Here is a 12,196-nt window from a genome sequence, read left to right as displayed (position 1 = left end):
CACGCACACTCATGCACTCTCACACACACTCACTCACACGCTCACACATAGACATACAAACCCTCACGCACACACATTCACATACAGACACACTCACATACAGACACACACTCACATGCACACAATTGCACACACACACTTATGCACACACAACCATTCACACACACACAGACATACACTCACTAGCAGACACACACAGTCATATGCGGACATACACACACTCACATGATGACACACTCACATGCACACAAACACACATACACAATCATAATTGTGTACACACACACATTTACTCTCACACACTTACACAGACACACACACTCAATCACACACTCAATAACTCATGCTCAGACACTGGCGCACACACAGTCACACACAATCACTCTTTCTCACTCACACACACAGTCACTGACACACATATTCACACACACACACACACACACACACATGTATACACATATTCACACACACTCTCACTCACAATGACACATACACACACTAAAACATACACACATTCACACTCAGACATTCATTCACACTGCCACACTCACTCACACTGACACATTCACTCACACTGACACACACACTCATTCACACTCACACACACTCATTCACAGTCAGCCACACACTCTCATTCACTCACACTGACACACCTTCACTCATACTGACACACCCAGTCACTCACACTGACACACTCAGTCACTCACACTCATTCACACACACAGGACTGCCCCCCCCCCCTCACTCACACACAACCCTTGCCCCCTCACTCACACACATTCACTCACTCACACTGACACACTCACACTGCCACACTCACACACACACACACTCACACACACATTCACACACTCACACACTGACACGCTCACTCACACTCACTGCCACACTTACGCACACACACAGTCATCCTCATACACACACTCATTCACATTCACTCACATTGACACACTCACTCACTCACTCAGACTGGCAAACTCACTCACACTGACACACTCACACACACACTCACCCCCACACACACTCATTCACACTGATAACTGACTTAAACTGACACACACTCATTTTGACTGACTCACTCACTCACACTGACACAATCACCCACACACATTCATTCACACTCATACACACACTGACACACACTCACACTGACACTCTCACTCACTCACTCACACTGACACACACACACTGACACACACTCGCTCACTCACACTGAAACTCACTCACTCACCCTGACTCACTCACTCACACTGACACACACTCACTCACACTGACACACACTCACTCACACTGCCACACTCACTCACACTGCCACACTCACTCACACTGCCACACACTCATTCACACTGACTCACACTGACACAATCACCCAAACACACTCATTCACACTGACTGACTCACACTCACACTGACACAATCACCCACACACACTCACAATCACCCCCACATACACATTGACACTCACACAGACACACACAGGACTGGCTGTCTGAGGGTTAATCAGACGAGCAGCCAGTCTGCTGTTAGTGTGTGAGTCACTCTGACTGCAGAGTTCACAGTGTGAGGAATGAAGACTGAGTCACTGTGGGCTGAGGGGCTGGTAGTTTGCAATCGCCTCTCTGTCAGGGTCAGTGTGAAGAGGATCGAGAGCCGGCAGCATGCAGTGCGGGGCAATGCCAAGGCTCTGCTCCTTCCTGCTGCTCTTACAGGCAGCAATGCTGGTTCGAGCCCAGATCCAGGAAGATGCGGACCGGACAATCGCTCTGAATGCGGGTGAGCTTCCTCTGTAATCCGGAACACAAATACCCCACTGAGCTCCCTCTGTAATCCCATTTCCAAATACCCCACTGAGCTCCCTCTGTAATCCGGAACCCAAATACCCCACTGAGCTCCCTCTGTAATCCCATTTCCAAATACCCCACTGAGCTCCCTCTGTAATCCCATTTCCAAATACCCCACTGAGCTCCCTCTGTAAACTCATTCCCAAATACCCCACTGAGCTCCCTCTGTAATCCCATTTCCAAATACCCCACTGAGACCCTCTGTAAACTCATTCCCAAATACCCCACTGAGCTCCCTCTGTAAACTCATTCCCAAATACCCCACTGAGCTCCCTCTGTAATCCCATTTCCAAATACCCCACTGAGCTCCCTCTGTAATCCGGAACCCAAATACCCCACTGAGCTCCCTCTGTAAACTCATTCCCAAATACCCCACTGAGCTCCCTCTGTAATCCGGAACCCAAATACCCCACTGAGCTCCCTCTGTAATCCCATTTCCAAATACCCCACTGAGCTCCCTCTGTAATCCGGAACCCAAATACCCCACTGAGCTCCCTCTGTAATCCCATTTCCAAATACCCCACTGAGCTCCCTCTGTAAACTCATTTCCAAATACCCCACTGAGCTCCCTCTGTAATCCCATTTCCAAATACCCCACTGAGCTCCCTCTGTAAACTCATTCCCAAATACCCCACTGAGCTCCCTCTGTAATCCGGAACCCAAATACCCCACTGAGCTCCCTCTGTAATCCCATTTCCAAATACCCCACTGAGCTCCCTCTGTAATCCGGAACCCAAATACCCCACTGAGCTCCCTCTGTAATCCCATTTCCAAATACCCCACTGAGCTCCCTCTGTAAACTCATTCCCAAATACCCCACTGAGCTCCCTCTGTAAACTCATTCCCAAATACCCCACTGAGCTCCCTCTGTAAACTCATTCCCAAATACCCCACTGAGCTCCCTCTGTAAACTCATTCCCAAATACCCCACTGAGCTCCCTCTGTAAACTCATTCCCAAATACCCCACTGAGCTCCCTCTGTAAACTCATTCCCAAATACCCCACTGAGACCCTCTGTAATCCCATTCCCAAATACCCCACTGAGCTCCCTCTGTAAACTCATTCCCAAATACCCCACTGAGCTCCCTCTGTAATCCGGAACCCAAATACCCCACTGAGCTTCCTCTGTAATCCCATTCCCAAATACCCCACTGAGCTCCCTCTGTAATCCCATTCCCAAATACCCCACTGAGCTCCCTCTGTAATCCGGAACCCAAATACCCCACTGAGCTCCCTCTGTAATCCCATTCCCAAATACCCCACTGAGCTCCCTCTGTAATCCCATTCCCAAATACCCCACTGAGCTCCCTCTGTAATCCCATTTCCAAATACCCCACTGAGCTCCCTCTGTAAACTCATTCCCAAATACCCCACTGAGCTCCCTCTGTAAACTCATTCCCAAATACCCCACTGAGCTCCCTCTGTAATCCCATTTCCAAATACCCCACTGAGCTCCCTCTGTAAACTCATTCCCAAATACCCCACTGAGCTCCCTCTGTAATCCCATTTCCAAATACCCCACTGAGACCCTCTGTAATCCCATTCCCAAATACCCCACTGAGCTCCCTCTGTAATCCCATTTCCAAATACCCCACTGAGCTCCCTCTGTAAACTCATTCCCAAATACCCCACTGAGCTCCCTCTGTAAACTCATTCCCAAATACCCCACTGAGCTCCCTCTGTAATCCCATTTCCAAATACCCCACTGAGCTCCCTCTGTAAACTCATTCCCAAATACCCCACTGAGCTCCCTCTGTAAACTCATTCCCAAATACCCCACTGAGCTCCCTCTGTAAACTCATTCCCAAATACCCCACTGAGCTCCCTCTGTAAACTCATTCCCAAATACCCCACTGAGCTCCCTCTGTAATCCCATTCCCAAATACCCCACTGAGCTCCCTCTGTAATCCCATTTCCAAATACCCCACTGAGACCCTCTGTAATCCCATTCCCAAATACCCCACTGAGCTCCCTCTGTAAACTCATTCCCAAATACCCCACTGAGCTCCCTCTGTAAACTCATTCCCAAATACCCCACTGAGCTCCCTCTGTAATCCCATTTCCAAATACCCCACTGAGCTCCCTCTGTAATCCCATTTCCAAATACCCCACTGAGACCCTCTGTAATCCCATTTCCAAATACCCCACTGAGCTCCCTCTGTAAACTCATTCCCAAATACCCCACTGAGCTCCCTCTGTAAACTCATTCCCAAATACCCCACTGAGCTCCCTCTGTAAACTCATTCCCAAATACCCCACTGAGACCCTCTGTAATCCCATTCCCAAATACCCCAGCACCCACCCCCTCCCCAACTCATTCCCTCTACCTCCTCTCCCCTCTCCCCCCTCACTGGGGAAAGAGGCCAGTTGTAGCTCTCGACACAACTGTGCCTGGTCCAGAGCAACATTGTGCACTGTGGGGCTGCGAGATCCACAACTCTCCCTCATCTCTCTGTCCCGCTCTCTCTGCTTTTCTCCCTCTCTATCTCACTCTGTTTCTGGCTTTCTCTATCTCTCATTGTCTCTCTCTATCTGCCAATCTGCCTGTCACTCTCTCTCTCTCTGACACACTCTCTCTGTCCCTCTCTCTCTTTGTCTCTCTTTTTGTCTCCCTCTCTCTCTCTTTGTCTCTCTCTCTTTGTCTCTATCTCTCTGTCTCTCTCTCTGCGTCTCCCTCTCTCTCTTGCTACCTCTCTCCCTCTCAGCCTCTCTGCCTGTCTCTCTCTCTCAGTCTCTCTCACTGTCAATCTCGGTCTATCTCTCTCTCTGTATCTCTATCCGTTTCTCTCTCTCTCTCTCTGCTTCTCTCTTTCTCTGTCTCCCTCTCTCTCTCCCTCTGTCTCTTTCCGGCTCTCTCTATTTGGGTGGGCTCCAGTTTAGGGCCTAGCCCATTGAGGAAAGCTGACAGCTGGCAGGACGAGTGGATTCCCGAGTGGCTGCAACGCCAGGCAGCAGAGTGAGGGTCACAGGAGCTCCCACTGCCTCGGCAAAGGCTCCTTCAGTCACGACACAGAGAGCACACAGAACCCCAAGAAAACAAATTCAATCACAAACAAATCGACCTGTAAACATAGAGGGAGCTTAATCCCAGTATCTAACCCCGTGCTGTACCTGTCCTGGGAGTGTTTGATGGGGACAGTGTCGAGGGAGCTTTACTCTGTATCTAACCCCGTGCTGTACCTGTCCTGGGAGTGTTTGATGGGGACAGTGTAGATGGAGCTTTACTCTGTATCTAACCCCGTGCTGTACCTGTCCTGGGAGTGTTTGATGGGGACAGTGTCGAGGGAGCTTTACTCTGTATCTAACCCCGTGCTGTACCTGTCCTGGGAGTGTTTGATGGGGACAGTGTCGAGGGAGCTTTACTCTGTATCTAACCCCGTGCTGAACCTGTCCTGGGAGTGTTTGATGGGGACAGTGTCGAGGGAGCTTTACTCTGTATCTAACCCCGTGCTGGACCTGTCCTGGGAGTGTTTGATGGGGACAGTGTAGATGGAGCTTTACTCTGTATCTAACCCCGTGCTGTACCTGTCCTGGGAGTGTTTGCTGGGGACAGTGTAGAGGGAGCTTTACTCTGTATCTAACCCCGTGCTGTCCCTGTCCTGGGAGTGTTTGATGGGGACAGTGTAGAGGGAGCTTTACTCTGTATCTAACCCCGTGCTGTCCCTGTCCTGGGAGTGTTTGATGGGGACAGTGTAGAGGGAGCTTTACTCTGTATCTAACCCCGTGCTGTCCCTGTCCTGGGAGTGTTTGATGGGGACAGTGTAGAGGGAGCTTTACTCTGTATCTAACCCCGTGCTGTACCTGTCCTGGGAGTGATTGATGGGGACAGTGTAGAGGGAGCTTAACTCTGTATCTAACCCCGTGCTGTACCTGTCCTGGGAATGTTTGATGGGGACAGTGTAGAGGGAGCTTTACTCTGTATCTAACTCCGTGCTGTACCTGTCCTGGGAGTGTTTGATGGGGACAGTGTAGTGGGAGCTTTACTCTGTATCTAACCCTGTGCTGTACCTGTCCTGGGAGTGTTTGATGGGGAAAGTGTAGTGGGAGCTTTACTCTGTATCTAACTCCGTGCTGTACCTGTCCTGGGAGTGTTTGATGGGGACAGTGTAGAGGAAGCTTTACTCTGTATCTAACCCCATGCTGTACCTGTCCTGGGAGTGTTTGATGGGGACAGTGTAGAGGGAGCCTTACTCTGTATCTTACCCCAATCTGTACCTGTCCTGGGAGTGTTTGATGGGGACAGTGTAGAGGGAGCTTTACTCTGTATCTAACCCCGTGCTGTGCCTGTCCTGGGAGTGCTTGATGGGGACAGTGTAGAGGGAGCTTTACTCTGTATCTAACCCCGTGCTGTACCTGTCCTGGGAGTGTTTGATGGGGACAGTGTAGAGGGAGCTTTACTCTGTATCTAACCCCGTGCTGTGCCTGTCCTGGGAATGTTTGATGGGGACAGTGTAGAGGGAGATTTACTCTGTATCTAACCCCGTGCTGTACCTGTCCTGGGAATGTTTGATGGGGACAGTGTAGAGGGAGCTTTACTCTGTATCTAACCCCGTGCTGTGCCTGTCCTGGGAGTGTTTGATGGGGACAGTGTAGAGGGAGCTTTACTCTGTATCTAATCCCGTGCTGTACCTGTCCTGGGAGTGTTTGATGGGGACAGTGTAGAGGGAGCTTTACTCTGTATCTAACTCCGTGCTGTACCTGTCCTGGGAGTGTTTGATAGGGACAGTGTAGAGGGAGCTTTACTCTGTATCTAACTCCTTGCTGTACCTGTCCTGGGAGTGTTTGATGGGGACAGTGTAGAGGGAGCTTTACTCTGTATCTAACCCCGTGCTGTACCTGTCCTGCGCGAGTTTGATGGGGACAGTGTAGAGGGAGCCTTACTCTGTATCTTACCCTGTGCTGTACCTGTCCTGGGAGTGTTTGATGGGGACAGTGTAGAGGGAGCTTTACTCTGTATCTAACCCCGTGCTGTACCTGTCCTGGGTGTGTTTGATGGGGACAGTGTAGAGGGAGCTTTACTCTGTATCTAACTCTGTGCTGTACCTGTCCGGGGAGTGTTTGATGGGGACAGTGTAGAGGGAGCTTTACTCTGTATCTAACCCCGTGCTGTACCTGTCCTGGGCGAGTTTGATGGGGACAGTGTAGAGGGAGCCTTACTCTGTATCTTACCCCGTGCTGTACCTGTCCTGGGAGTGTTTGATGGGGACAGTGTAGAGGGAGCCTTACTCTGTATCTTACCCCGTGCTGTACCTGTCCTGGGAGTGTTTGATGGGGACAGTGTAGAGGGAGCTTTACTCTGTATCTAACCCCGTGCTGTACCTGTCCTGGGAGTGTTTAATGGGGACAGTGTAGAGGGAGCTTTACTCTGTATCTAACTCCGTGCTGTACCTGTCCTGGGAGTGTTTGATGGGGACAGTGTAGAGGGAGCTTTACTCTGTATCTAACTCCTTGCTGTACCTGTCCTGGGAGTGTTTGATGGGGACAGTGTAGAGGGAGCTTTACTCTGTATCTAACCCCGTGCTGTACCTGTCCTGGGAGTGCTTGATGGGGACAGTGTAGAGGGAGCTTTACTCTGTATCTCACCCCGTGCTGTACCTGTCCTGCGCGAGTTTGATGGGGACAGTGTAGAGGGAGCTTTACTCTGTATCTAACCCCGTGCTGTACCTGTCCTGCGCGAGTTTGATGGGGACAGTGTAGAGGGAGCTTTACTCTGTATCTAACCCCGTGCTGTACCTGTCCTGGGAGTGTTGGATGGGGACAGTGTAGAGGGAGCTTTACTCTGTATCTAACTCCGTGCTGTACCTGTCCGGGGAGTGTTTGATGGGGACAGTGTAGAGGGAGCTTTACTCTGTATCTAACCCCGTGCTTTACCTGTCCTGGGAGTGTTGGATGGGGACAGTGTAGAGGAAGCTTTACTCTGTATCTAACTCCGTGCTGTACCTGTCCTGGGAGTGTTTGATGGGGACAGTGTAGAGGGAGCTTTACTCTGTATCTAACCCCGTGCTGTACCTGTCCTGGGAGTGTTTGATGGGGACATTGTAGAGGGAGCTTTCATCTGTATCTAACCCCGTGCTGTACCTGTCCTGGGAGTGTTTGATGGGGACATTGTAGAGGGAGATTTACTCTGTATCTAACCCTGTGCTGTACCTGTCCTGGGAGTGTTTGATGGGGACATTGTAGAGGGAGATTTACTCTGTATCTAACCCTGTGCTGTATCTGTCCTGGGAGTGTTTGATGGGGACAGTGTAGAGGGAGCTTTACTCTGTATCTAACCCCGTGCTTTACCTGTCCTGGGAGTGTTGGATGGGGACAGTGTAGAGGGAGCTTTACTCTGTATCTAACCCCGTGCTGTACCTGTCCTGGGAGTGTTTGATGAGGCCAGTGTAGAGGGACCTTTACTCTGTATCTAACCCCGTGCTGTACCTGTCCTGGGAGTGTTTGATGGGGACAGTGTAGAGGGAGCTTTACTCAGTATCTAACCCCGTGCTGTACATGTCCTGGGAATGTTTGATGGGGCCAGTGTAGATGGAGCTTTACTCTGTATCTAACACCGTGCTGTACCTGTCCTGGGAGTGTTTGATGGGGACAGTGTAGAGGGACCTTTACTCAGTATCTAACCCCGTGCTGTACCTGTCCTGGGAGTGTTTGATGGGGACAGTGTAGAGGGAGCTTTACTCTGTATCTAACCCCGTGCTGTAGCTGTCCTGGGAGTGTTTGATGGGGACAGTGTAGAGGCAGCTTTACTCTGTATCTAACTCCGTGCTGTACCTGTCCTGGGAGTGTTTGATGGGGACAGTGTAGAGGGGGCGTTACTGTGTATCTAACTCCGTGCTGTACCTGTCCTGGGAGTGTTTGATGGGGACAGTGTAGAGGGAGCTTTACTCTGTATCTAACCCCGTGCTGAACCTGTCCTGGGAGTGTTTGATGGGGACAGTGTAGAGGGAGCTTTACTCTGTATCTAACCCTGTGCTGTACCTGTCCTGGGAGTGTTTCATGGGGACAGTGTAGAGGGAGCTTTACTCTGTATCTAACCCCGTGCTGAACCTGTCCTGGGAGTGTTTGATTGGGACAGTGTAGCGGGAGCTTTACTCTGTATCTAACCCCGTGCTGTACCTGTCCTGGGAGTGTTTGATGGGGACAGTGTAGAGGGAGATTTATTCTGTATCGAACCCTGTGTTTGTTGATAAATAGATTTGAATCGCTCTGAATGTATTTGCTGCTCTCTGTCTGGGAGTGCGAGACAGGCATCTCAGCCATTTCCTATTCTTTAATGTTGAGCCTCTCACCACCAGCTAACCTTGCCCAATGTAACTTGTGGCCAGACTGTCAGACTGTTCTTCACCTCGAGGTTACTGCGTCTGAATAACTGAGAAACTCTGTCAGCCCCAACCCAGCTGTCAGGAAATTGTTAAAAGAGGGCGGAATTCTCCGACCCCCCCGCCGGGTCAGAGTCCGACCCCGGGGGGGGGGGGGGTCTCCGTGTCCTGGCCCGCGACCGGGACCCACCAATCGGCAGGCTGGCCTCTCTGCCCCCGGCCTCCATTCCGCCGTGCCGGCTCCGGTAGTCCTGCGCCATTTGTCCGCCGCTCGTTCGTGCCAGGATCAGGTCGGGATCGGCAGCTGGAGCGACGTAGGCCGCAGAATTGGGTCCCGGAACGGGCGCCGACGCCGGAGTAAAACCCTCCCGCCCGGAGTCTCCCCGTCGGGCGGCGCGGGAGCGGAGTGGTTAGCATTGTTGGTCCCAGGTCCGCTTCCTGGCTTGGGTCACTGCCTGTGCGAAGACTGGGCGTTCTGCCCATGTCTAGGTGGGTTCCCTCCGGGTACTCCGGCCTCCACCCACCCCGAAAGACGTGGGCCGGGATCCTCCGGTAACCAGCGGGGCGGGCGGCCCCGACGCCGAGGAGTGGCGTGACTCGCTCCGGCGTCAGGCCGCCCGGAAGGTGTGGAATCCTCCGCTCCTTCGGGGGCTAGGCTGGCGCTGGAGGGGCTGAAGGGCCTCCGCCGGCCGGCGCGAGTCGGCGCCTGCGTGCGAGCGCCAGGAGGATCCAGCGTGATCCCAGCGCACGTGCAGGGGGTTCCAATCGCCGGCCATGGCGGAGCTTCGCGTCGGCCGGCGCGGAGGGATAGAGTGCTCCCGCCGCACGGGTCGGTGGGCCTCGATCGCGGGCCAGGCCACCGTGCCCCCCCCCCCCCCCCCCGCGCTCCCCCCAGAGGACTCCGCAGGCCGCCCGCAGAGCCAGGTCCCGCCGGTAAGAACCTCGTGTAATTTACGCCGACGGGTCCGACCGGAAACGGGCGGCCACTCGGCCCATCACCGGGGTGGGGGGGGGGGGGGGGGGGTGGGGGGGAGGCGCTGTCAATGGCCCTCGACCGGCGTGATTCTCGCTCCCGCCAAAGAACCGGCACCGGAGAATTCGGCAGTCGGCGGCGGGGCAGCGGGATTCACGCCGCCCCCCTGCCGATTCTCCGGCCCGGTGGGGGGTGCCAGAGAATCCCACCCGTGCTGTCAGGTGAATTGGACATTTTGAATTCTCCCTCAGTGTACCCGAACAGGCGCCGGAATGAGGCGACTAGGGGCTTTTCACAGTAACTTCATTGCAGTGTTAATGTAAGCCTACTTGTAAAGATTATTTTTATATTGTTAAAGAGGGAGTCTCTCCGTCAGGGACCCTGTTAAAGAGGGAGTCTCTCCGTCTGGGACCCCTGTTAAAGAGGGAGTCTCTACGTCAGGGACCCCTGTTAAAGAGGGAGTCTCTCAGTCAGGGACCCCTGTCAAAGAGGGAGTCTCTCCGTCAGGTACCCCTGTTAAAGAGGGAGTCTCTCCGTCAGGGACCCCTGTTAAAGAGGGAGTCTCTCCGTCAGGGACCCCTGTTAAAGAGGGAGTCTCTCCGTCAGGGACCCCTGTTAAAGAGGAAGTCTCTCCGTCCGGGACCCCTGTTAAAGAGGGAGTCTCTCCGTCAGGGACCCCTGTTAAAGAGGGAGTCTCTCCGTCAGGGACCCCTGTTAAAGAGGGAGTCTCTCCGTCAGGGACCCCTGTTAAAGAGGGAGTCTCTCTGTCAGGGACCCCTGTTAAAGAGGGGGTCTCTCTGTCAGGGACCCTGTTAAAGAGGGAGTCTCTCCATCAGGGACCCTGTTAAAGAGGGAGTCTCTCCGTCAGGGACCCCTGTTAAAGAGGGGGTCTCTCTGTCAGGGACCCTGTTAAAGAGGGAGTCTCTCCATCAGGGACCCTGTTAAAGAGGGAGTCTCTCCGTTAGGGACCACTGTTAAAGAGGGAGTCTCTCTGTCAGGGACCCCCTGTTAAAGAGGGATGGGACGGGAGGATGGGTGGGGGTGGGGGGATGTAGGGGGGATAGGAGGATGGGAGGGAGGGGTGGGGGGATGGGAGGCAGGTGTGTGGGAGGGACGGGTGGGAGGGTTGGGGGATGGGAGGGAGGGGGGATGGGAGGGGTGGGGGGAGGACGGATGGGAGGGGGTTGGGAGTGGTGGGGGGATGGGAAGGGGTGGGGGGAGGCGAGGGGGTGGGGGAGGGGGATGGGAGGGGTTTGGGGGATGGGAGGGGGTGGGGAGATGGGAGGGGTGGGGGGATGGGAGGGAGGGGAGGGATGGAGGGGGATAGGAGGGGGGATGGGCGGGGTGGGGGAATGGGAGGGGTGGAGGGCTGGGAGGGGTGGGGGGATGGGAGGGGGTGGGGGGGATGGGAGGGGGTAGGGGGATGGGAGAGTTGGGGGGATGGGAGGGCGGGTTAGGAGGGGGTAGGGGGATGGGTGGATGGGAGGGGTGGGTGGATGGGAGGGGGGGATGGGAGGGGATAGGGGGATGGGATGGGACGGGAGGGGGTGAGGATGGGAGGGAGGGGTGAGGGGATGGGAGGGAGGGGTGGGGGAGGGATGGGTGGGAGGGTATGGGAGAGTTGGGGGGATTGGAGGGAGTGGGGATGGGAGGGGGTGGGGGATGGGGAGGGGGTAGGGGGATGGGAGTGGTGGGGTGATGGGAGGGGTGGTGGGATTGGAGGGAGGATTGTGGGAGGGAGGGGGTGGGGGGATGGGAGGGGTGGGGGGATGGGAGGGACGGGGATGGGAGGGGTGGGGGGATGGGAGGGGCGGGGATGGGAGGGGTGGGGGATGGGAGGGAGGATGGGAGGGAGGGGGGATGGGAGGGAGGATTGTGGGAGGGAGGGGGTGGGGGGATGGGAGGGGTGGGGGGATGGGACGGAGGATTGTGGGAGGGAGGGGGTGGGGGGATGGGAGGGGTGGGGGGATGGGAGGGAGGGGTGGGGGGATGGGAGGGAGGGGGGGATGGGAGGGGTGGGGGATGGGAGGGAGGGCGAATGGGAGGGGGTGCGGGGATGGGAGGGG

The 12,196-nt window shown here is 54.6% G+C and overlaps 1 protein-coding gene across 1 annotated transcript in view; it reads left to right on the top strand.

Annotated features, from left to right (window-relative positions):
- The first annotated feature begins 1,596 nt into the window (after positions 1 to 1,596).
- Positions 1,597 to 12,196, top strand: part of LOC140395882 (tumor necrosis factor receptor superfamily member 12A-like) — a 51,472-nt gene continuing 40,872 nt past the window's right edge. The window contains exon 1 of the mRNA XM_072483953.1: positions 1,597 to 1,773. Within this exon, the coding sequence (XP_072340054.1) occupies positions 1,659 to 1,773 (115 nt within the window). The 5' untranslated portion in view covers positions 1,597 to 1,658. The remainder of the gene's footprint in view (positions 1,774 to 12,196) is intronic.

Source organism: Scyliorhinus torazame, chromosome 19 (genome assembly GCF_047496885.1).
Source record: "Scyliorhinus torazame isolate Kashiwa2021f chromosome 19, sScyTor2.1, whole genome shotgun sequence".
Lineage (NCBI taxonomy): Eukaryota > Metazoa > Chordata > Chondrichthyes > Carcharhiniformes > Scyliorhinidae > Scyliorhinus > Scyliorhinus torazame.
The sequence above is the reverse complement of the archived record's forward strand: the minus strand, read 5'-3'. Positions and strand labels throughout refer to the sequence as shown.